Source organism: Poecile atricapillus, chromosome 9 (assembly GCF_030490865.1).
Source record: "Poecile atricapillus isolate bPoeAtr1 chromosome 9, bPoeAtr1.hap1, whole genome shotgun sequence".
Taxonomy (NCBI): Eukaryota; Metazoa; Chordata; class Aves; order Passeriformes; family Paridae; genus Poecile; species Poecile atricapillus.
In genome coordinates this window covers 3412637-3438598 of record NC_081257.1, presented here as the reverse complement: position 1 = coordinate 3438598, position 25962 = coordinate 3412637, and the positions used below count along the sequence as shown (strand labels likewise).

At 45.4% G+C, this 25962-nt stretch overlaps 1 protein-coding gene across 2 annotated transcripts in view; it reads right to left on the bottom strand.

Moving 5' to 3' along the window:
• The window catches only part of PHF2 (PHD finger protein 2), a 54672-nt gene that overhangs the window by 7136 nt on the left and 21574 nt on the right, over positions 1-25962 (bottom strand). For both annotated transcript variants that reach the window (XM_058844979.1, XM_058844978.1), the window contains exons 2-17: positions 22952-23037; positions 16533-16647; positions 14114-14274; positions 13495-13636; positions 10907-11093; positions 10178-10340; positions 9211-9298; positions 8543-8649; positions 8180-8271; positions 7694-7783; positions 6598-6960; positions 5710-5829; positions 5002-5120; positions 4488-4666; positions 4209-4282; positions 2974-3131 (exon numbers count right to left, since the gene is read on the bottom strand). In XM_058844979.1, the coding sequence (XP_058700962.1) occupies positions 2974-3131; positions 4209-4282; positions 4488-4666; positions 5002-5120; positions 5710-5829; positions 6598-6960; positions 7694-7783; positions 8180-8271; positions 8543-8649; positions 9211-9298; positions 10178-10340; positions 10907-11093; positions 13495-13636; positions 14114-14274; positions 16533-16647; positions 22952-23037 (2244 nt within the window). The remainder of the gene's footprint in view (positions 1-2973; positions 3132-4208; positions 4283-4487; positions 4667-5001; positions 5121-5709; positions 5830-6597; positions 6961-7693; positions 7784-8179; positions 8272-8542; positions 8650-9210; positions 9299-10177; positions 10341-10906; positions 11094-13494; positions 13637-14113; positions 14275-16532; positions 16648-22951; positions 23038-25962) is intronic.

The window sequence follows — 25962 nt, the reverse complement described above, 5'->3', positions numbered from 1 at the left end:
ACAAGGGCATAAAGAAAGTTTCTGGGCACTAATGGCATTTAGACATAATCCTGAAAATTACTTAAGACTGGTTCACAACTCAACAAACAGAAGAACATAAAAAACTTATTTAGGAAAGAGCCATTGAAATCCCTCCAATATCATGCCTTCTCCTCTGCCTTGTCCCTGGCAAAAAAATATTTTGCATCATCTACAAGGAATTATCATATTTTCTTCCAGCCTTTTTCCCTGAACTCCTTTTCCAAACACTGAACTCTCAAAACACTGCAAACAGACCATCAAATACTGACCACTAAATGGGCAAATCAGAGAGGAACTGCCTTAAGCAACACAAACTTCAACAAATAAATGGTGGGATATGATCAAAAACAGTGGTTTTGAGAGTTAAACACCAACCTGAAAAGGGAAAAATGTCTCAGAGCTGCACATGGGGCAGAGTGTTTCTCATTAGGGCATGTGCCTGGTGTGCTTCCATCAGGAGTATTTCAGCTTTCTAAGCCAAAAAAAATTCAAGAAGACTCAGGAAGCAATTTTGAAGCTCTGGAAGAGCCATATCCCCTTTCTGTAGCTTCAGCAATGATTTTTAAAAAAACACATTTATGAAAGTAAACTATCAGTGAGTTACAATTATGGCTTAAAAAAACATTTTAAAAGAGCATTGGAGCAGGAACAAAGCAGCCAAAGTGCTTCTGCCCCTGCTCTATCCCCACAGCCACCTCCAAACAGGAGGTGGCACTGAGGGATAGCCCAGACCTGCCTCCAGCCCAGCAGCCTTGCCCTGTCCTCGGGCTGGCAGCTGCTTTTGTGGGTGCTCTTCACCAGCAGCTCTGCCACTGCCACCTCTCTCCAAGGGGTCACCCCCTCTAGGCACATCATCTCCTTCTTCCCATCAGCAACTACTGAGTCTCCTACCTTGTATCCTCATATTTAGAAACTGCATTTATAATATCTCAGCAAAGTATTGCTGACTGAGCAGTGGCTCTGAAGAAGTAACAATTGTGTAGAACTAAAGAACTCCAACAATTTCAAGTACAAACCCAGTGTTTCCTTCCGTTTTTGAGTCAGACCTGGACACAAATAATTTTGCTCCTTTCTAGATCAGGTGATGAGCAGCCCTCTAAGCTTTTTCCATATTCCATATTAGCTCTTTCAGCCTGTTCCCACACTCACAGCAGCCCTTCTGCAGGAGCTTTGTCCTTCCCTCTCCCTGTCTTGCGGGCACACACAGCTGAGCTGCAGTTCTCTGGAGCACTCTAGGTAATGCCATCAGGGCTTCTGGGGTGGCCAGCTGCTGGTGGCAGCCCAGGATTTTACAGAATAAGGTTTCCCATGATTCAGATAAGGCCACTATCACAAAAAGCCCTGACCTGCTTCCCAGTGACTGGTGGGATCCAGCACTGGTCTGACAGGGATTCAGGCACTGGCTGATGGTGTGGGAGGAGATCCCACAGTGACACAGGACTGCTCCACAGCATCCACAATGTGCACATACAGATCTATAAATACAAACATTCCCCAGCCTTCATCTGCCCTGCAAGCAGAGAAAGATGGGAATTGTTCTTGAGAGTCAGACATGAGCACAGTGGCCTCATGCTGGGACACGGTGTGTTTGCATTTTGTGTTTCTTCCGCTTTATTTTCAAAGAGCACGTCACGGCCATTTGAAAAGCCGAGCGTAATTATGAAACACAGAAATTACATTTACCAGGGGCTTTTTCCAATCAAGATGCAGCACACACTGCCAAACCCAGTGTTTATCCCAGAGCCAGCACTGATAGGACACATTCCCACTGTAACTCAGCCGAGCCTGGTGACGGGACAGTGTGTGGGACTTTGATTTCAGAAACCACAGAGCCTTCAAACACCCTGGCTACAGCAACCAGGCTGAGGGGGGAAAGCAAAGGCCTGAGGCTTGCTCTGTTCTGGTTTAACCCCTTGCAGACAGCAAAACACAACCCAAGCAAGGCAAACTATTGTCAAGGACCATTTCAAAGCATGCAGTGAGCTGTGTTATCCATAGAATAGTCTGCTGTGTACACAGGGCCAAGGAAGATTTCTTTACGTTCTTATAATAGTTGATAAATTTTCTTTTTTTGTACCAAACTTCCAGCATGGGAGTTTTATTAACCTGGCAACTTTATTACAGTGTCAGACACACCTAACTATTTTATGATGTGTCTAATCACCTGCCAAAATGTAACTGTAAAATCAGTATAAACACTCATCCCATTATGGACCACAGTGCAGAATGGAAAAGAAATTCACAGGGACGGTCAAGCAGACAAGTGTTCATGTGATTATTTCTTTCCACCACTCACTGTTTGGACCACTGAAGGATGTGGTGCTGTACCTTATTGGCCATAGCCCAAAACATCCAGGGTCAGTTCCCACATTCCCCATAAGACACCACTAAGCCCAGGCAGATATTTCCATTTCAGGTACAGAAGTACCCACCAAAGAGTTTGCTTTTTTCCCCAAGCCTTAATTTTCTGGTGGGAAGAAGAATGATAACCAGAGATGGGAGGGAGGGCAGACAGTTTCCTATATCCTTCTTCCAAACACCTGGCATTTGTGGCACCTTATGGAGGTACATGCATTATAAAGCACCTCTCGCCTTATGGGAGAAATGCTGGCCATTTAGATTCCTTAATTACAACCTCCCTACATTAAAAACCGTAATTCCCACCCTCAAGCTGCAGTCACTGAACTTTCTCCTTCTTTTGAATTATTCATCTATTACAGCATTATTGCTAAAACTGATCTTCAGCATCTACAGATATGAAATTCTCTATTTGTTCAATTTATACCACCAAAATATTTCCTCCCTCTCCCTCCAGATCACAGGATAAAGGAAGAGCTTGCTTTCTGGAGAATAAGCAGTTACCAAGCTGCAAAATTCATTCTCACTCACACACAACCACAAGAGAGCAATTTTGTTCACAGGTAAGAGGGAGAAGCATCCCCTGGTGCGTACCTGTTGGTGTTATACTCTAAACCCCCAACTTCCTTGCTTGCCTGCAAAAGATCAAGAATTCCTGCTGAACTTCCACTCTCTTTCTTTACTTTGGAATTGCGTCCTGGCTTTGCCTCTGTGTCAATGTGAAGCAAATCTTCATCTGATGAGTCCTCACTCTGCAAAAACAAGGAAAGGGCTAAAAAAGGTGGAAACTCAGTGAGCTGGTCCCCAAGTGATTTCTGCAGCCTGTTGCTCCTCCAAAAACACAGGCCTAGCCCTTGGAATTTGCTTTCTTTAAACAAAACACAAAACAAAACAAAACAAAAACAAACAAAGAACAAAACCAAGTACATGGTAAAAATTCATTTCCTTGCAGCCTGTAGGCATGGTAGGTTTTTCTTTCCCCTTCCAAAGCTTTGAGATCTGATCCTGTTCATGGGATCAATTCCCTTTAACAGTGGTGTTTCCATCCCCACAGCAACAGACTGGGAAGATCAGGCAGAGGAATGGGACAGATATGTAGGGAGAGTGTCCTGTGAGGTTCTGGAAGGGAGCTGCCTGCATCTGGCCATCTCTGTGGGGCTGAGATTTCTATGCAGTCTAGCCTGGTGCCTAAGAAAACAAGTTTTTCCCCCTTCCTGTCCTGCTTTCAGGCTGCTACAGCAGCACCCTGATTGTTTGGGGTGTCAGTCTGTTTCTCCAGGGACTCCCTCCTTAGGCTCCTGCACAGGGAGACACCCCCGGCCCCAGACCTCAGCTACTGACTCAGACAGAGGTCTGCACTTCCTCCTGAATGTCCCACACACACACCAGGGTGAAAAGAACTCCCTGGTACTGGAGACCAAACGTTTTGGTCATCTTTGCTTCTGTCTTAACAAACTATTTTGCTTTTTCTGACTTATTCCAGTATTATAATATGAATTTGTATTAACCACAGCTGGGAAAAACATTTAATTTTAATGTCATTTGATTTCCAGCACTGAGCTTCTGACACAGAGCCAGCTCACAGCTGGGCTGTTCCATCCTGCAGGTGAGCTCCAGCCAGGCTCACTGACCCTGCAGGGGCTCACCTGGCTCAGGAGTGTTCTAGACCTCAGCCCAGCACGGGCAGAGAGACTCTGTCAATGCACAAAACAAACACTTGAGTTGCTACATCACAGGAAGAGAATCACAGAATGATTTGGGTTGGAAAGGACATTAAAGAGACTCATGTTCTAGGAGTGCCTCCTTGTGAAGGCACAATAACCTCATACCTTGTATGGTACCGACTCCACCTTTGGCTTCTTAACAGGAGTGTGCTGCAGGGCTTCCTTTTTATCTGATAAAACTGAATAAATAAAAAGAAACAAAAAGTCATGGTTTTTTCCCTTCAAAAACCAGCCCTCCTATTCCACTCACATTTGACTGACAGGTAAGACATGGCTTTCTTTATTATAAATTGCATAGATGTTAAAGATTATATAGATTGTCCTGGACAATCACCACCTAAGACTTTGTAGAGCAGATAAAGACAAACCAGGAAATATCCTTACAGGGCAGTTCTCTTTTTGCAGTGTTTTTCTTTCTTCTGATTGGAAACTCATCAATTTTTAGTTCACCATCATCTGACACATATTCATATTCATCCCGTACAGGTTTGGCTTTGTCCTCTTTAAAATTCTGCAGTGACCCAAACACGCTGGTATTCAGATGAGTTTTGACTCCCTTTGAACTAAAAAAAAAATGTTTACAAATCAGTAACAACACCCTGAGTAGAAAACAGCTTGTGACTTGACAGACAATGAGTATCTCTATGCAGAAATGTCAGTCAAATTGAATTCTTTCTGGGGTGCCAAAGCAACTAGAGTAATTTTACAAACACATTTCTGAACCTGTGATTTATATCTCAAAATAGAGATATAGAGTGCTCTGACTAGAGCACTAGAAGAAGTTTTAATGATAAGGTATTTTCTACATTGATCAGAAAGGCAGATTTTCATTGTCTTGTATAAAAGTATAAATAGCGACTTTTTAATTTCCTTTCTTAGTTGTCATACTTTTACTTACCCAAGCAACTTCTTATTAGAGAAAGAGAATGTGAATTTGTTGTCTTTATTTCCTGGTAAAGGAGTCTTTTCTGATTTGTGTTCCTCTTCCATTTTTAGAAGTGAATCAGGTTTACTGTTCTGAAAGGCAAAAGACCAAAACAAAAGAAATAAGTCAGTTAAATGAGTCATTTATGTTTCAGTTTCCCAGGTGCCCTCAGAATCTAAGCCTGTTCAATTTTCCCTTATTAAAAACCTTATTTTCTCTGCAGGCAAAATGTTCTATTCTACGAGTGAATTTCACTCTCACCCTGCATTAGCCCTCAAGAAAGGCAAGCTTTTCATCCATAGGGCATAATTCAGATTTCATTAACTCTAATTTTATGCCTTTAAAATTAGTTACTAATTATTAGCTATTAGTTATTGATTAGTCATTGATTTCTCATTAGTTATTAATTTCAGATTTAAACTAGTGGGACTGTGTCAGAGCAAGGATCACAAAAGGGATCTCACTGTTAACAGTCTGGTGTCACTACAGACAAATGGACAATTAAGCATATGGTTTTGAAGAACCCATCTACCCCCTCTTCCTTTATCAGGGATTAATTTATTGTTTCCTGCTTAATTTTCTTTTGGGGGCTGAAAATTGGTGTTTTGCTTGGGCAGAGCCACAAACAACTCCCTACCTTTGGCTTATCATAATGTGGCAGGATTTAACAGGAGACATTACCTTGTATTTCCATTTGGCTTCTGTTTTGCTCTTATTTTGCTCTCGAACTTCAAATTTCTCCACTTCATTCTGCTTGCTCACAGATTCCTTATTGGGAACACTTAAAACATTCTTTGCAGCCTGGGAAAAAGTCAGAAAAAAGTCCTCTGAATGAGGATGGAGTGTTGGCATGTCAGAAACACAGACTTTATCTGGTAAATAACATGATATATTTTTGAAAACCCCTGTTTATTCTTTCTGAACCCCAAAGTGAAGTTCAAACAATTACTGCTCCTTCAGAGTGTGCAGAACAGCAGCTGCACTTCTCCTTGGTACACCAATACTCTCCTCTCCCTGTCTGTCACCCCATGACAGGCTTCACAAATTGCACACAAACTGTTAGAACTTCAGAAATATTTTAGGAAAGATTTATGGATGTTTCTTCACAAACCATTCCTCTGTCAGTGCCTTGATGGATCCTGGCCCCCACCGAAATCAGAAGCAAAACTCATGCTGAATTAAAGGGCATCAGAATTAAAGGATGTCAAAAAGAAACTTGTCCTATGTGGGCAAAAACGGAAGAAAACTACTGTTCTGTTTTCAGAACTCATTCTAGAGTAACATCTCAAGCAAATGAGACAAGTTCATTCATCATTGACACCTTTTGAGATCTGTGTTTTCTGGGAGGCTCCACACCCACAAACATACCAACATATATACAAAATAACCAACAAACAAACCAAATCCAACAGCTGGGTAAGAGAACAGAGATGAGTTACAAACCTTTCTTTTGCTTCTGCAGAGCCAGGGTTTCACAATGTGCTGCACATACTACTTTTGGCATGAGACTTAGGGAGTGATTTTATCTCTGAGGGTGGGAGAAGAGGGAGAGGTTAAAACACAACCCACCTTGCCCTTCTTTGGCGTCTCAATCTTGGTCAGAGCCTCCTTGGTGTGTGCCTCCAGCAGGTCGAGGTTGGGGATGGCCGGTGGTGGGCTCTCCTTCACCTTCTTTCCTTTCTTTTTGCCTTCTCCCTTCACTTTCGGGGTTTTGGGAGGTTTGGGGGGCTTGGGAGGCTTTGGGGGTTTGGATGGCTTGAGTTGTTTGGGAGTTTTCACAGTTTTGGGAGTCTTTTTTTTAGGGAGCTTTTCTACAGGTGGGGGTGGAGGGGTGACCTGGACGGGCGATGGAGCCTCCTCCTTCTCCACAGGACAGATCTCCTCGGCCGTGGGGTTGGCACTGGTGTCTGCTTTGCTGGCTTTTGAAGCATTCTGTGGTTTGGCACAAAGCACAGGCAGTTCAGACACAGCTGTCTCCTTTCTGAAACTCACCTGCACCCTCCATTAGGTGGGGAAATAAACCCCAAAGATGCCCAGAGATGTGATGGAGGGGAATCAGTCTGACCGAAGAATGAAGATCCCATCAAGGCCACCCCCAGCTTCCACCCCCACATTCCTCAAGCCTGGCCTGCAGTAACTCCAGAGGCTTGGTAGGGAATGTGACCCTCACTGGGCTGTCCCATCACGTGGCACTGTTAAATGGCCTGTCCAGGATGCACAAAATGAACAGCCTTCTGCTTAAAATGCTGATCAGCTCGAGCAAAAACCCTTTCATTCTGATGTGATAAATATAGCAGAGTCACATTTTATGCCCTCGAGAAAAATTAGCAGTAAAATAGCTGCCCAATTAAAATTAACACTGACTAATTAAAAAGAAATTATTTTCTGCTTAACTTGCCGTTCTGACAATCAGAAAACTTAAGTACTGCATCAAAGAGGATCAAAGGACCAGATAGGTTTCAGTTTTGATGTCTCTGGATGTGGTTAGGAACGGGGTGGATTGCAGTACAACATCTTCCTGAAGGAGCTGAGCCAGCTGTGGTCACCTTTTGCTGTCACACATCTCCACCCAGCAGGATTTGGGACCACACTCAATGGATGATACCTTCATGCATTTTATAGCCTGGACCCCCAACACAGTAAATATTATAAAAACAGCACAAACCTCACTTAATCTTATTTCTTTGGCAAGGTCCTTGATAAGTTGTGCTGGTTTGAAGTTTTCTGGTAGTTCATCTTCATGCTCTGCTAATGCCTAAAACAAAACAAAGCCAAATTGTTGCTTCTGTGCATGTTTTCTTCAGAAAAAATAATAAAAACTCTTGAAATGAGTTGTCCATGTATTTTCCTATGTATTTAAATCAATCTTGACTGCATTAGATATTCAAATAAGAAATTTTTTTTTTCCTTGTTCTGGATGTTATAGTAACAAGTTGTCCTGAGAGAACAACAAAGTCAATCATCTTTTTTCAGATTTTATTTCATTTTCACAACTGCAACATCACTTTGCTCACCCCTAGTTCTCCCAATTCCTTCTCTTTGGCAAGTTAGAATTGGATGTTTTGCAATGGAGATGTTATTTGTTCCAGAATTTCCTCTCTGCTCCAACAACTGACAAATCCAGAATATTAATCCAGCCTGCTTCTCCTACCTGTTTTTTAGTCCACGACCTGAAAGCACCATTGAGAATCTTTGCTCCTTGAAGCAGATGAGCAGGAGGTTGTTGTCCAGCTTTATGCAAACCTGAGAAAAAAATCATTGTCATTTAACCACTGACAGCTACAGTTGTTTACAGAAACCATTTAATTTGAAAATTGTAACTGGGAAAGCTGAAGTTAACTTTTTCAGAGTTGGTCCCCACAAATGAATTCCTACTACAACCTGATGGTAATAAGCAGTGTTGTTATTGTGTCCCAAATCCAGCTGAGCCTTCCCACCCTGTGCTCCTGTCAGTTCTGGCTACCTCAGGTGTCAAAGCTGAGCCATCAGGGCAGGCAAGGAAAAGCAGTTTTACCTTTGAATTTCTCTAGTAGATGCTTCCCCATATACCAACACGCCGTTTCAAAGTTGGGAAACTGGGTCAGACTGACGATTTTCAATCGCCTTTCTACTTCATATGCCCTGCAAGACAAAGCCACACAACCTGAGCATGGCAGAGCACAAGAGTGTCACACAAGTGCCAGGGTCACTTTGCAGTGGGTCCCCTCTTTGTCCTGCTACCACACAGGCTGGTCTGGGGCCAGAAGCGCAATGTGACAGCACCAGTGAAGTACTGAGGTACAGATGTAGGATGGTTTTATGGCATTATTTGCCCAGAATCGGTAAAGAACTGCTCGTATGGTCTTACACCAGGCACAGAGCCCAGCTGAGCGGGTGGGGGCTGATCCAGCAGGGAGTGGCAGGTGCCAGGGTAAAACTCCAGGCAGTGAGTAACAGTTCTGCCTTCAGGATGTGGCCACATCAGCCCAGGCACCTCAGGCATCCCCCCGTGCATTGCCAACAGACCTGAGGACAGATCAGGATAACTCAGCACGAGGGAACACGGACACAGGGGACAAAGGTGGGGCTGCACCAGCCAAAACTGCCCAAGAGCTACACCAGCATTACTGTCAGTGATTCATTATCATTGATTTATTAAAAAAATGAGCCTCTACATAACTTTAGATTTTAAAGACAGATTACCTCATCTGCATTTCCACACTTAGACTGTGTAGAAAATGTCCTGCAAAAGCCAGGCAATCTACTGGAGTGAGAGTTGCATAAATCCAACCTAAAAGAGAGAGAAGAGTCCTCAAGACAAGAACTTGAAAGCCATTAGCACAGACTTCAATCCCAAATGATGGCTACACTTCACTGAGCACCTTTCTCCACAGGTACCCACACAGCCCAACAGCCCAGCCCCAGAACCACACACACTTTGAACAAAGCTGCCTCTGGTCCCTTCTTTGTTTTGCTACATAATGGCAGCTGCTTTCCTGTCTCCACAAAGACCTGAAAGAGCCCAACATGTGCTTTATCCAGTGTCAGAATCAGGTGTTTTCCAAACATGTATTTTCATACAAAAATCTACTCAAGCTAGCGAATCTCTATAAATTGCTCTGTGTTTGTTCCACCATCTGCTCCACAGATGGTCGTAAGAGAAACACCTACTTTCCACTTTTTACACCCAAGGTAAAATTCAAGTGTGTAAACATTTGCTGCAAGAATCTGCTCACAAACAGTGATCTGTAGTTCCTGACTGTCACAGGGGACTAATGTCTGTGGCAAGGATTTGGGGGTGTCATGGTCAGAATGCAAATTCATTCAATGGAAATTGTGTGTTAGGTGTCAGAAAGCAGAAATTACATGGTGGATACAAAAAGAAAACTCATGAGTTACTACAACCCAGCTAGACCATGAGTGCAACATTCTCCCTACTAGTTTAACTTTTAAAAGGCTGCTAAAATATTAATAGAAAGCAGTAAAAGTTCAGATTTGGTTTGTTTTTTGGGTTTTTTTTGGTAAACACATGAAATAAAACCTCAACTGAGAATTAGACTCCATACTTTGTCAGAGAAAGTTGACAAATCCCACCCCTCTGGCATTTTGGATGATATTTTGGATGGTTTTTGGATACTCTTGGTATCTCCCTCCTCTCCCACCTGCTCACCTGATGGGATGAAGAGTGTCTGGCCTTGTTTAACGGTGCATTTGTAACATTTATCTACTTGGTCTGCAAAAAACATCTCACTGTGATTTGCTGCTGACTGCCAGCGTTCATACAGAGAAATATTTGCAGAGGCTGGTTTGATGAGATAAAAGATCTTTTCTCCCTGAATTAGAAATATAAAATTAGCAATGAGCAGCCAAATCAAACAACTTTGCACTGGCGTGCACACACACAGACACACAAACACACACACACAAATATTTATCTAAATATACATTAACATTGTGTATTTTGGCAGTATTTGAATAAAATTAGTCAGCTATGTTGAGAAGGGGCTGAAATAATTAAATCACAGCTGACCACATCTGCTCAGAATTAATTGTGGGAGTGATGGTAAGAAAGGTTTACAGTGCCAGGTTCCATCACTCTGCAAAAATAGGATGTGGTGTCTTTAAGGCCTAGAGTGATGTATGTGCAGAAGGCACTAAACAAATATTAAAATCCTAATGGAGAGAAAATACACAGAGGACTTCCATGCTCCAAGTGCTTCCTCACTCAGGAGACCCTGGCACCTCTGGGAGTGCACTCACTCAGAGCAGTTAAGGCTCGGATGCAACAGGACAATGACAAAAAAACCTGAGAGCTGAATTTTGGAGAGAATTCTATGATGGCCTTTGTGGATAAAATTGAGTTTGTTACCAGCTGCCCTGGAAAGCCAGTGTCCCTCACCTTCAGCACGTGGTACCAGGCAGAAGCCCCCCCAGAGTCTATGTGGAAGTCAGTGTAGCTGTCCTTCACGCAGATCAGACAGTACTTGGTCACTTTGGGTTTAGCCAGCAGAGCATCGTCAGGCCAGTAATTCTCCACCCAGGACAGCTTCTTCACGATGTCAGGAGGCTCCACAAAGCTGGACATCCTTACAGAGAGAGTGGAGAACAGACAGGCAGCTTTTAAAACAGAGCACCAGCACCCTGCTACAGCAGGAAGCAAGTGTGACAAATACTTGCATGGCAAACTGGAGCAGCTCCTCTCGTGGCAGTGGAACTGCTCTTCATTCAGAAAATTAGGGAAAACTGTTTACAGACAGAGATTTAAGGGTTTTTAAGTGTGATGACTGAAAAACCATCCTTTGTCTTCTTTCAGGAGTATCATCTACGATCAAATATGTGCTGGCTGAAGTTTTCCAGCCCCTGCTATGCAGGCTCAGGTGCCAACGCTGCTGTAATCACCTTCCCGGCCCTCTCCAGAACAGAAAGTGAAATGTGTGCACTTGGACAGAAATCCCCTGGCAAACTGTCAAAATTAGCTTAATATTGAGAATCCAGATAACAATAACATTAATGCTTAAGGATAAATAACTCTTGATCTGATGCTGAAAATCAGCAATCTTATTGAGATGGACTGTTAAAAAGCTCAGATGGATATTAAAAGCTCAGAAGAAGGAAAAGGTCTAATTTGGGTTGATAATGTTAATATATTTGAGACAGTATATATATATATATATATAATATATATATATTTATGTATTTTATATATAAATTTTATATATATGTATATAAAAGATATATAGTTCTGTAATTTATATGAATGAATCTATGTACTTAAGAACATACTGGATATGTATCTAAATTTATACAAATAATCTTCATTCTCATTGAACATGTATTCCTACTTATTTATTTATATCATTCATATATTATGTTTTAGTCAAATACATAACATGTACTATAATTACAGCTAAGACAATGCAGTGGCATGACAAACAGATATTGTTTCATCTTAGAATGTGCTAAATTTTAGATTCAAATAGTCCAAAATTTGGGCTGATAGTGCAGGAGGTGAAGATTCACTGCTAGACACTCTAAAATACCACATCAGTGAGAGTATCTACACTTCAAACCAGTATTAAATGCTCCTGCATGTCATTTGTGCTCAGTGTCAAGCCCCGATGACAATAACTCCATTTCCATGGCAGGGAGGATGGAGCTGTGCATTCAATTAAACTGTCACTGTCTATGCTAAGAAATAAAATATTTGCTATTAATGTCTCGATTAGCAGAGTATGAACGACAGCTCCAGCAGTCCTTCAGGAAAAAAGACATCCCATTATTTGGGGATAATGGCAGAAAGCTGAAAGAAATCTCTGCTGAGGATCCCGGTGGTCTCAAGCCTGCAGTGAGCAGAGCTGCTCTCTGCAGCAATGGGGATGAGCCAGTAAATCCCAGCTACAGGGATCAGGGGAATGCCTGGGAAAAATGAGCTTGTCATTATCCACCAGCCTCCTCTTTTCAGCCTTCAAGCTGAAGCAGAATGCTCCCCAAAACAACCATTCTTTGTTTCTCGGCTGACATTCATTATCGTCTGTGTAGTGTGTTTGTGTGTAAAAGGATCCTTTCCCTTTCCTGGTGCTTCCCTTCTGGAAGCATCAGCTCCTCCAAAGGATCCAGGGCCTGTGAAAATATCCTGCACAGCCTTTGCTGTTGGGTACCTCAGAGCTGCCCTTGCCCATGCTGGAAGGAAATCACTGCTCAGTTATGGCAGCAGAGCCACAGAGAGCACCAGGCAGTGCCCTCAGCACTGGCATCAGCTAATCATGGAATCACAGGGTGCTTTGGGCTGAAAGGGACCTTAAAGATCATCTCATTCCCATCTAGTCCTGGCCAGGGACACCTCCCACTGTCCCAGGCTGCTCCCAGCCCTGTCCAGCCTGGCCTTGGGCACTGCCAGGGATCCAGGGGCACCCACAGCTGCTCTGGGCACCCTGTGCCAGGGCCTGCCGACCTTGCCATCCAGGAATTCCTTCCCAATATCTGATCCCTCTGACCTGCACCATCACCCCCAGCCTGCCACTGGGAAGTCAGCATCACCCTGAGCCTGAGCTGCAGTCACACAGATCACAGGGCAAAAGCTCTGAAACCAGAACGAGAACATGTGCTGTAGGATTACAGAATTATAACAAAATTCCAAAGTTATTTTCTTCAAAGGACACCCAGTGACATGTTACCCTACACCTAAAGTCAGAGCAACCAGAAGCTACTAAACACCTTTCCCGAAGGAGAAAAAGCACTTGGGAAGGCAGAGGCTGAACCCAGCCATGTATCCCAGATACAATGTGGGATTCAGTAATTTAAAATTATAATCTATATATAATTCTATGTAAGTAATATTAATATAATTTTAAAATAAACGCATATGGTAGTATAGTTTACAGCTATGTTATTATATAGAAATATGTTATATACAAAATAATAAATTAAATACAAATTAAAATCAAGATAAATCTGCAGTAATTACTATGCAGCAGGCTGGACACTTACCTGGTGTCAGAGAACTCCAGGTTTGTGACATTTAAGACCCTTTTCCTGTTTGTGCTATAGTAGTAATCCACAAATTCCTTGAGCTTCATCTTGCAATCTTTCTGCTTGGTGACATCAGTGACATCAACACTCCGCTCTGGCCCTGCACATGAATCCAGTGGAGAGGAAGGGTTGATGGACAGCCTGCCTTGCCCCCTTTTCCATGCTTGGGGGTGAGTTAACCTGCCCAGAATCATCTCAGTCTTCTAATTTTCTGACCTTTTCAGCCCTTGGGTCTTCCCTGTTGCTTATGCATGTACCCACACAGACACCCAGGCATGGAAGAGCTGCATATACATAAATACCCATCAAATGGTGCTTTTGTAGCCATGTCCCTGGGAAAAGCATCCCTTGATCCTACTCTGGCTGCTTGTGCAGAGCTGTGGAGAGCAGTGCAGGCTGGCTTAGCCTCACTGCCAAGCTGACACAGAAAACAAGAGCGACTTAATTGCTAGCTACAAGCTCCCACTACACAACAAACACCGAGACATGGCACAGACAGTATTTTACAACACATTTTACAGTTTTCCATATGACCAGTTATGTCTGTAAAGCAGCTGAGCTCCAAGCAGGTACCCACCGACGTAGTTCTCGACGTCACTGACATAGAAGGTGGGTGCAGGCACTGCCAGGCCCAGCCCATCCTTCTTGGGGACCAGGATGGGCTCTGCAAAGCCCTTCTCTTCCAAATACTCCACTGTCAGCTGGCTGCCTGGCACCTTCAGCACTATGTCTTCAGCACTGCAAAAGCAAACACAGATTCAGTGGTGAGGGGCTCCACGATGAGTTTGGAATGTTTGCTGCTGAAAGGGAGACACTGTGAAAAAGGAATTACAGGCAAATTAGGTACATAAGCCAAAATCCCATTTACTGCAAGGCATGAAGGGCACAATAAAATCATGCAACATCAATAGCTCAAGCCTCCTGCTCCAACTACTGGGAAGTCCTAAAATAACAGCTTATAGCAAAAGACCATTTTGCTCAGCTGTAGGATCAGTCAAGCTACAAGTGATCAATGTTAAAGGAATTAATGTTAAATGCTTCACTCTCAAGAAGGTGAGATTTAAAATGTTACCCAATCTCAAATAAATGGCCCTAGAAATGCTTTGCAAATCATTTTAAAGCAGTCAAATTATGTGCTCAGGGAATATTCTGCAGATCATTTTGAAGTGGCAGGGACACCTTCCACTGTCCCAGGCTGCTCCAAGCCCCAGTGTCCATCCTTGAACACTTCCAGGGATCCAGGGGAAGCCACAGCTGCTCTAGCACCCTGTTCCAGGGCATCCCCATTCTCCCAGGGAAGAACCAATGTAATTGTTAGCACTGCTACTCCTGCTACTCCAGTGCTATTTTTGTATTCAACATTTTAGAACAGAATTATATGAATTGTATTTTTTGCCTTTTTGCTCTCTTCAGAGTTCCTTTTGACCTGAGACCCTCCCCAGCACTCACTGGGGATTGTCATTCCCTGCCTTGTGCTGGGAGTCACCAGGGATGCTCCTGGTCTGAGCCCCCTGTCCCCTCCAGCACCCTCTTGGTGCTTGGTCTGTCCCTTCTGCACATCCCATTCATTTTCTTTGAAGAAGAAAATTCTTCCACAAGACTTTGTGTCTGAGCCCCAGATCTTGCAGGCATTTCTTTGTGCTACAGACCCTCCTGTCTCAGGAGATTTCATTTGGCAGCAGGATTTTCTTATGCACACATTAATGAGTAACAAAGAGAAAAAATGGGGGGCTGTATTATTTATAATCATTTTGGAGTGACTCAGAGATACTGTATGTGTGAATGCAGTCTCAGAGGCCACCTGAGGTTACTGAAATCAGTCTGCCTGGGCCATAAATATTTTTTAAAATGAGTTGTGCAACCTATCAAATTACAAAAAAAAAAAAAAACCAACCAAAGAGCAAAGATAGAAAAACCTTGCCGGCCCCAATGGAAATAGCCAGGCAAGTAAAAATACTGGATCCTGAGCTCAGCAAAACACACCTGTAAAAGCCACAGAACACTTTCCAGAATTATTTTCATTTTTTTTTCTTTAAGCAGCCTAAGACTAGTATCTTAAATTAAATGTGAAATTAAACTCTCCATAAAAAGGAAGAAGTTCTGTGTTTACTTTGCCAGTCTCCAAGGATTATTCTAAAATAATTAGTTATTAATAATTAAGGATTTATTTGGCTACAGCCTACATTAAAGAGCCAAAAGAAAATGATCACTCTCGCAAATGGCTGTGGAGCAGCCTAATAACATGTGGGACATGTCACCTAACAATTAGCACCATTCACCACCCCAGTGAGAGAGCCTTTGTCACCAGCCACTGAGCACGTCATTGTTCTGGCCAAGATGGGGACACACTCCAGCAAAGCCATTAGAATTTTGAGAACTGGAGAATTCTGACCAAGAAGTGGGTTAGTTTCTTATGCAAGGGGATGTTCTAGGGGCCAAAACCACTCTGGCTCAGCCTGGAGAAGGCTCTGGGGAGCTCTTACTGCCACTTTCAGTGCCTAAAGGGGGCTTAGAGAGTTTCTCCAGAGGCAGAGAATGATAGGACAAGGAAGAAGAGTTTTAAACTAGGAGAGATTTAGACTGGATGTTTGGAAGGAATTGTTCCCTGGCAGCCCCTGGCACAGGGTGCCCAGAGCAGCTGGGGCTGCCCCTGGATCCCTGGCAGTGCCCAAGGCCAAGCTGGACAGGGCTGGGAGCAGCCTGGGACTGTGGAAGGTGTTGAATGGGCTTTGAGATCCTTTCCAACTCAAACCATTCTCTGATTCCATGATCCTTGCCTTCCCAGATTCCAGAACCTATAGAAATCCACAGGCTCTGTGCTCAGCTGAGAGATCTGAATGCAGCTGCACCAATGCAAAAAAGGGAAGAGCCTGGGACATCTGCAGTCAAACAGCACTGATTTCATCACCAATATTCTGCAATGCTTCCAGCACAGACAATCCCCAGCCTCACAGGACCCAGCACTGCCCCTGCACCCTGCCCACACCAAAACCCACCTGGGAAACGTCCGACTTCGAAGCTCTTTTATAAACACTTGGCTCCCATTCTGTACAGGCTTGACGTCCGTTGTCTGGCCAGTGTCATGCTTATGCCAATTTCTTTTCTTTTTCACTGAAAAAGAATGAATTGGACAGCTATGTTAAGTTGAAGATAATTATTAAGACATTGGCAGGAAGGACGAATCTTCATTTAATTTCTCACACAAATAGGGTGGAGAGAACCCCCTCCATGCTGCCGTGCAGATTTTAATATTGCTCTCAGTGCCCCATTAGACAATTGTGGTGCAGCTGAAGATCCATTACAGAGCAAGCAGAGAGCATTTGGGACCAGAGGGCAGCAGTTGGGTAATTGCAGCCTCACACAAACACCAGCTCTGGACACCCTGGGCTCTCACTTCTCCTCATCCTCACCAGGAAACTCACAGAAACTCCTTGGGCAGCTTGCAGGACAGGTCTGTGGGAGTGCATTTGTCAGGAATTACCTCAGAATAAAGCTCTGTCCAGATTTGACACCAAGTTTGATGGGATTTTAGTGTGCCCTACACACAGCATGGACAGGGAAGAGGAGGGGAGGGAAGGAGAGGGAGGAGGGGAGGGAAGGAGAGGCAAGAGAGAAAGAAAAAAAGGGAAAAGGAAAAGGAAAAGGAAAAGGAAAAGGAAAAGGAAAAGGAAAAGTTAGTTGCTAAAAGTGCAGGGAAGGGAATTTATTCTGGCTCAGACCTGCAGCTGATGACAGATTGAGGCCCCTTGACTGTGTTCCCAGTGAGGGATGGACACACAGGATAGTCCAGCAGGGATAAAGGGCCAGCAGGGATGAGCACACGTGAGCCAGTCAGGTTTCAGTGTGGTTTTGCCCTGCCTCTGACAGCTGGATAACACAAAGCAAGAAAAACTGGTCCTGCTTTTTCCCTGAGTCAGCACTATCTCCCTCAGCTGTTCCTGCTTCCACAGTGTCCAAAGAAACTCCCTTTGGTAGGAAACTGCCTTTTTCCACATTTGTATCATTTAAACCCTCTGTAAATAGAATTTTCATATGTCACATACTTTCATTTTCCACCCTCGTTTTCCATTGTGAAACTCAGTATTTCAGCCCAAGTCCAGACCTCTTATCAAAACAGTGAGGGAAGGCAGCAGTCTCCTCACGGACGGCACACACTCCTCACTCTTTACACACACAGATCCACACACTTTTCCATTCTGAAAGGAATCTGGAGGCTAGACATATGATACATGAGATTTGGAAAGAGAGAATTTTGCTTTCCCAACCACAGCCCTGGAATAACTCAAGGAAAGACATCTCCCAGTGAGTCCATCCCAGGTTTTGCACAAAGCATGTTGGGTTTATTAGTTCCATGCAGGCTCCAGCCTAGCTGGAGATATTCATTAAAGCTGCTAGTTCTTTATCTTAATGACTCTCAGGCTTAGTGTATTAATTCAATGCTCCTGGTAACAAAGGAAACAAGCCTGGCTTGAATGCCAAACCTTCCTCCTCTCCCTCCCTTCGCAACCTCCACCTCCTCCCCCTCTCAGCACATCCGAATCCACACCATGAGTGTGCTGATTGCACTTGCACTCTGAGTGCAAGTCCCAGGGAAAGAGGTGTCACTTGCCACAGGAAAATTAAACAGCTTATCCTCTAAGCACGTTCCTTTATTACACCCCAGACAGTGCAGAGCGTGGGGACATGGAAGCAGCAGAGCAGCGCTGAATGAACAAATCCACTGCAGCTCTCCCAAAACCTCCGTGGAGCTCTTGGCCTTGGCACCGAGAGCTGGCAGGGGTCCAGCTCTGCCATGAGCCTCCCAATCCAGCTCTGCCATGAACCTCCCCATCCAGCTCTGCCATGAGCCTCCCAATCCAGCTCTGCCATGAGCCTCCCAATCCAGCTCTGCCATGAGCCTCCCAATCCAGCTCTGCCATGAGCCTCCCAATCCAGCTCTGCCATGAGCCTCCCAATCCAGCTCTGCCATGAGCCTCCCAATCCACCTCTGCCATGAACCTCCCCATCCACCTCTCCCCATCCAGCTCTGACATGAACCTCCCAATCCAGCTCTGACATGAACCTCCCAATCCAGCTCTGCCATCCAGCTCTGCCATGAGCCTCCCAATCCAGCTCTGCCATGAGCCTCCCAATCCAGCTCTGCCATGAGCCTCCCAATCCAGCTCTGCCATGAACCTCCCCATCCACCTCTCCCCATCCAGCTCTGCCATGAACCTCCCAATCCAGCTCTGACATGAACCTCCCCATCCAGCTCTGACATGAACCTCCCCATCCACCTCTCCCATCCAGCTCTGCCTGAGCCTCCCAATCCACCTCTCCCAATCCAGCTCTGACATGAACCTCCCCATCCAGCTCTCCCCATCCACCTCTCCCCTCCACCTCTCCCATCCACCTCTCCCATCCAGCTCTCCCCATCCAGCTCTCCCATCCAGCTCTCCCATCCAGCTCTCCCCATCCAGCTCTCCCCATCCACCTCTCCCATCCAGCTCTCCCCATCCAGCTCTCCCCATCCACCTCTCCCATCCAGCTCTCCCCATCCAGCTCTCCCATCCAGCTCTCCTGCAGAGGCAGCCCAGATTCCTCACCCTAGAGGAGGGGCTGTCTCCTGGATGGCAGCTGGAGTCCATTACACTGCATCAAACACTCGACCCTTGGCCATTTCCAGCCACGCTTTCTGTATTTTATCTTTGCCATGAACACCACAGCAAGGACTAAAGGCTCATTCCCATGTGCAACAGATCCCAGCTTTGGCCAGAAAAGGTACTTTTTTGTAATTTATGACAGATTTCTTTTTCTGCAGATCTTTCTGATCTAAATTTAACTTTTGGGAAGCCCAACATCGGAAAAAGGGAATAAACTTTTATGAAGTCTATATCTGAAAATGAGAATTCATGGGTATTATTTAGTAATATATTGTAGTAATAGTATAGTAATTAATGTATATTAATGTAATAGTAATTAATGTATATTATTTCAACCCTATTTGTGTAGAAAGGATCATCAGCTTGAACTCTCAGGAAGAATGAAAGGGGCTCAAGCATGGGATGGGGCTGCCAGGGAGGGGCTGGAGTGCCCATCCCTGGAAGTGTCCATGGAACAACTGGACATGGCACTGAGTGCTGGTGATCAGTCCCAGGCTGGACTCAGTGATCCTGGTGGTTTTTCCCAGCCTAAATGACTGAGTTGGAAGGGACTTTAAAGCCCCTCTTACTCCAAGCATGACCAGGGTGCCTCCCTAGAGCAGGGACACCCAGGAGCATCTTGTGAGCTCTCTGCTGACCAACACCATGGGCTGTAACTACTTAAAGCCAGCTCACTTTGGCTCACTTGCAGCTCTGTAACTCCACTGATTCCAAAGGATTTCTCCTGATTTTCACTGCTGCAAATGAGCCAGCAATCAAACCCAGCATTTCAGACTGTCTTATGAAAATGAGCCAAGCCTGCCCAAATGAAGCCCTTACATTTTATTGAAATGATGTCAGAAAATGTTGGATGAATATGGATGATTTTTCCCAAAGAGAAGTCCCTACACATTTCATTAAACAGGAATGGCTTAAAATGCCATGTGACAGGAAGCAATCTTCTGAGAGCAGCCACTCACCACAGTGGTAATGTGGAAAAATGTAAGGAGAGGAAAATGATTTTTAAATTTGACATCTGGAAAACATATCTGGTAGAAGGCAAGCTCCAGAAACACACGTATATTTTTAAATCCAGACAAGTTGCATAACAGACAATTGGTGTCTGTGTTTCCCTTTGTTAATCTCACAATAATTAAATCCTACCAGTGAACTACTGGCGCTGGAACAATTCCTACCCCTTTATTACAGAGCTGATAGTGCTGGATAACGGGTCTGAACAGATTCTGGAGCAGCCAGAGCAAGCAGAGGAAGCCCAAGCCCTGCAGCAGGACATCCTCCATGCAAATTCCAGCAGATGGAATTCACCAGCCAAGCCTCTCCCTCCTCCACTTTATTCAGCTTTTAACTCCCCTGGCCTGGTGTACCCTGCAAGGACAGGCTACAGCAGAACAGCCTCCTTTTTTCCACGGGATTCATGATTCTACACATTAGTAGGGAAAATTACTGTGCAGCTTGTGACCTTGTCACCAAAACTCAAGGTAAGGATAGCAATCATTTATGTTTAAATAAAATTTTTGCACTTCATTTCTTTGATGATTGGTGTTGAATGTCATTAAAGTGCCTGTGCTGTATTCAAAGGGAGAAAAGGAAGTGTCTTGCTGTCCTACAGAATGGATGTTGCTCTGTATTCCCACCACGCTGCATCCTCAGAGAGAAGAGGGTCAAGGGACACCTTCTGAGACCCCACCTGCAGAGCTGCCCCAGATTTGTGGGCCACATCAGAAGGACATGGAGCTGCTGGAGTGATCCAGAGGAGGCCCTGGAGCCAGGCTGGGAGAGCTGGGGGTGCTCACCTGAGAGAAAAAGGCTCCAGGGAGAGTTCAGAGCCCCTCCCAGGGCCTGAAGGGGCTCCAGGAGAGCTGGAGAGGGACTGGGGACAAGGGATGGAGAGACAGGACACAGGGAATGGTTTCCACTGCCAGAGGGCAGAGATGGATGGGATACTGGGCAGGAATTGTTCCCTGGGAGGGAGGGCAGGCCCTGGCACAGGTGCCCAGAGCAGCTGTGGGTGCCCCTGGATCCCTGGCAGTGCCCAAGGCCAGGATGGACAGGGCTTGGAGCAGCCTGGGACAGTGGGAGGTGTCCCTGCCATGGCAGGGGTGGAACTGTGCTCTAGCAGCACTTTCTGCTGGGCTGCATTCTCTGGGACACATCAGTGGATTCTTATTTGGATAAAAAAAACTGGAGAGACAGAAGCCTTTTTAAAAACATCAGAATGTTGTTGTCAATTCAACTCTCCTCATCATAACTGATATATTAAACTTGCAATCTTTTTATCAAAACTGCCATGTCTTAAATTCTAGGATGACACACTCCAGTTTTTATAGAATTGATATTCAATTCCTGATTATAGGCTTTTGCTGCTTCTGACTGGGTTTTTCTCCTTGCACTGAAAAGTAGATGCCTTTCATCATTTATAATTAAAAAAAAAGTGAAATAAAGTATCAGACCCATCTCAATGTTATGCACTGACACTCTCAGAGGATGGAGATCCTGTGCTGCTGCCTCCCTCCTGGCTTAGGAACAGTCTGGGAGTGTCTGCAGTCACCCACTTCCAATCCCAAATCATTCACTTCAAAATGATTTGTGGTTTTTTGTGTAACCAGGAAAACAAAACACTAGGAAGGCTGAGCCTTCCAAACCAGGACATTTTGTAGGGACATACTGATTTTGTTAAGTCTTTCAGAACAGCCCCCCAGCAGGGATTTTGCCAGCTTCTCAGCTGGACCCTCTGGGAGACAGGAACAGCTGCCAGCTCATTCAGGTTTCCAGTTCACATTTGATTTTTTAAAAAAATCACAGTGGAAATACAATTCTATTTTTTGCCCACAAAACAAACCCTTCAGACTCTACTCCATTCCCACTAGAAATTTTTTTAAACTTCTACAAGTAAGGCAATACAGGAATAGTTGCTTGGGTTAAAAAATCTGAATTTTAACCCAACAGGAGTCACTTCCCAGTTGTCTCTTATTTGACACTAAATAAAAGATCATCAGGATTCCCTCAGCTCCAGCAGATGAGCATGGTGCTCTTCCTCTGCAGGATGCCCTGAGGTTGCAGAGCAGCAGAATCCTCCCTAGCAATGTTGCTTATTTATAATAACTGGTTTTCAAGCAAAGCATTTCATCTTTCACAGGGATTGGTTTCTTTTCTTTCTTTTTCTCCATTGTATAATAGAAAGAATTTGTGAATTAATCTGACCAAAGCAAACACATCCTACAGTTCCTTCCCAGACAAAACTCCCACTGAGATCAACTGTCACTTTTGCTCAGGGGAAACTTTTCCTGTGAAAGAACTGCAAGAATTGGCACCCTCAATGAATCCTACAATTTTGACTGACACTGAAATCGCTGCAATTCTATATCCAGGCCAAGCACAACAAACTGCTTCTTACTTTTCTCATCTGCAGACAGAAAACACCATGTAGGTTCCAAAACTCCCTCCATTAGCACTCAGCTGCCTCCACAGGGATTTTCTAGCCCACATCACTGAGTGTGGGCACAATTCATGCAAGGAAGGACACCCAGTTTTTCCTGGGGCTGGGGAGTGCAGTTTTCCAGGTGAGTGCTGGCCTGAGCTCACACACGTGCCCAAGGCTGCAGCCACAGCTCCGTGATCCAACCCACAGCATCCTCCCACTGACACCTTTCCTCACCTTCTGGTTTGAATTCCAGTATTTATGGCACATGATACTGAGGTGTGCCTTTTGTAATGGCTGAAATCAAAAGCTCCTGTTCACACATCCCCACCCTGCTGGGTGTCAGGGTACTTACAGGTTGACTTCCCGTGGGTTTTCTCACAATTTGGACAATGATAGATGTCAATATCTGGTGCCTCTTCCTCTTCCACACCAACACAGCTGTAACACAAGAAGGTGAATCTGGCATTAGTCCATGTCCAAGCACACCATTAATGACGTTAATGACTGTCTTGATTGGACACTCCTGGTTAGGTTCTTTCTTCCCTTGGACTGACATTGATGAGAGGCAGTTTTCTCTCTTGTTTGGATTTGGTGGTTTATTCTTTTCTTATCAGCATTACATGTATACAAGGTACAAGGATCTACGTGCACTAAGATAGAAAGGCACAAAATGGCTAACAAAGATCTTCTTCAAGGTCTTTTATATGTCCATTTACCCAATTAACAAATGCCAAGTAAATTATTTTTCTTAGTAATCCAGTGACCCAACACACCTGTGTGCTGCACTGCAGCATCTTCTATCCAATCACCCACTGCTACCCAAAAACCTCTAGAAGAAGATGAAGAAGAAAGAAGGACAAGAGAATACACCCTAAATCCTCCATTGTGTCTTCTGTTCTTTAAACTAGTTTAAACTCCACACTTTAACTTTTTCACCTAGTGACTTAAGAAAACTATCTAATCTACACATTTACACCCTTAGTTTTTTTTATTTAACCTTAACAGTTGTTTTCAGGATGTTACATGAAATTCAGTGCTTTCTTGGATGTCAGAGCCAGGTACCAGAGATAAGGGCACATTCTCTGTGCCTCTGACTCCAACAAATGATGTGTTTGCTGTCTGCCCAGCAGAGCCCTGCCCAAACCAGCTTTGGGCCCATGTGCCACTGCTACAGACAGAGGGGTTCCTCCAAAAGCTGCCAGCCAGAAGCCCACCCAGTAGCCCACTGAGGAACTCCATGAAAATGTGGCAGAGTCCCACAGAATGGTTTTTTTCCAAGGAGACTATTTTGCACCTACACAGAGCTCTCCCAGCACCATCCCACGTAAACCTGATTAACAAAACACATCTTCACAAAATATGTGTGGGCAGCTGCGAAATACCAGAGGGATCTTGGCAAGGGAAACCACGTGCACAACCTCCATAGGTCCCACCTCTGCTGCAGTGTAGGAAGGTGAGGTGAAGCAGATGCCCAGCTCAGCACTCCTGGCTGTGCCAGGATGTCACCAAGGTGGGTTTTGGATGGGACACAGCACCCTGGGCACAGCCATGGACAATTCCCCAAGAGCACAGTGCTGGGGAGGAGCCAAACACACAGCAAAGCACTAAACACCCGAGACAAGAAGCTGCTGCACAGTGTAAGCAGCCAGCCAGAGAACCCAGGTCCAGCAGGGCACTGTCCTGCCCAGGGAGGAAGGGCAAAGGGGACCCTGCTCCTGCTGCCTGTGGCAGGAACAGCCCAGGCTGCAAGGCAGCACACAGAGAAAGGGCTCCAGTGGGATGCTCTGGAATCCAGCCCTGCTGCCTTGGCTCTGTGAGACCTCAGCTAGGCAAGATCACCCCTGAGAGGCATCAGAGGCACCTTAAGCTCCAGAACAAGCAAGGCTGGATCACACCATGCCAAGAGCTCTCCTGGGCTTTCTCTGCTTCATTGCCTGCAATGCCAGTGCTCTGCAGGGAGCAGGGAACAGCTGCCAGTGCTCTGAGTGAGCAGAGAGCATCCCTCGGTGCTCTGAGTGAGCAGAGAGCATCCCTCGGTGCTCTGAGTGAACAGAGAGCATCCCTCAGTGCTCTGAGTGAGCAGAGAACACCTCCCGGTGCTCTGAGTGAGCAGAGAACACCTCCCGGTGCTCTGAGTGAGAAGAGAGCATCCCTCAGTGCTCTGAGTGAGCAGAGAGCATCCCTCGGTGCTCTGAGTGAGCAGAGAGCATCCCTCGGTGCTCTGAGTGAGCAGAGAGCATCCCTCAGTGCTCTGAGTGAGCAGAGAGCATCCCTCAATGCTCTGAGTGAGCAGAGAGCATCCCTCAGTGCTCTGAGTGAGCAGAGAGCATCCCTCAGTGCTCTGAGTGAGCAGAGAACACCTCCCGGTGCTCTGAGTGAGCAGAGAGCATCCCTCGGTGCTCTGAGTGAGCAGAGAGCATCCCTCAGTGCTCTGAGTGAGCAGAGAACACCTCCCGGTGCTCTGAGTGAGCAGAGAACACCAACACTGCTTTTTTTGCCAGGGAAAAGGTATGGGCAGTGCTTATGCAGTGCCACCTCCATGCACAAGGCCACATTCTGCCTCCTGGCATTCCCCAGCAGCGCTGAACACTGATGAATCCTCAGTTTATTGCTCCTGTTTCTCCCTGGAGGAAGCAGGGCAGAGGATGGCTGCTCCATCCCGAAGGCCAGGCAGCAGTGTGAGTTCTACCAAGCGCTTCACAGAACTTCTCAGATCATTCTCACTCCAGTCAAGCTCTGCAGGACACCAGCGTGTCCAAAAACTGGTTCAGCAATGAAGAAATTCATTGGCAGAATACAGGCTGGACACACCAGCAGCACCTGGTGCTGGCCCAGAAGCAGGAAGGCCATGGCCTGGGTGCTGATAAAGGAGGTATCACACATAATCCTGTGCCCACCTCTCCCACCAGAGTCCCTGGAGCTGCTCCTGAGGAGCTCGGGGTGCCCTTGGGGTGTGCAGGTGTCCAAGAACCAGCAGAGGCACACCTGGGGCAGGGAGCAGCTGTTAAATGTCCTGTGAGCCCTCGTTGGCAGAGGTGGCTTTGAAGCCCCTGCTGACCCCAAGGCACACACGGTGGTGCACGTCACCATCACAAACCACAGACACACCTGCTGCTGCACAACGGCAGCAACAAAACCACGGCTGCAACCACGCTGGGAAAGGCCAGACTAGCTGAGATACAGAAACACATCCTTTTTATTACCATTGCAAATGTTGTGTCAAAATAAGATCCTGCCAGAAACCTTGGTGGGTATGGTGCCCCTGTTGCAGCTGTCAGTGTGGGAGCCAGCTCCCTTCAAAACAAAGAGCCCAGGGTGAGAGAAGCCCTGCAACCAAAGCTGGAGACAGTCTCATCTCTGTAA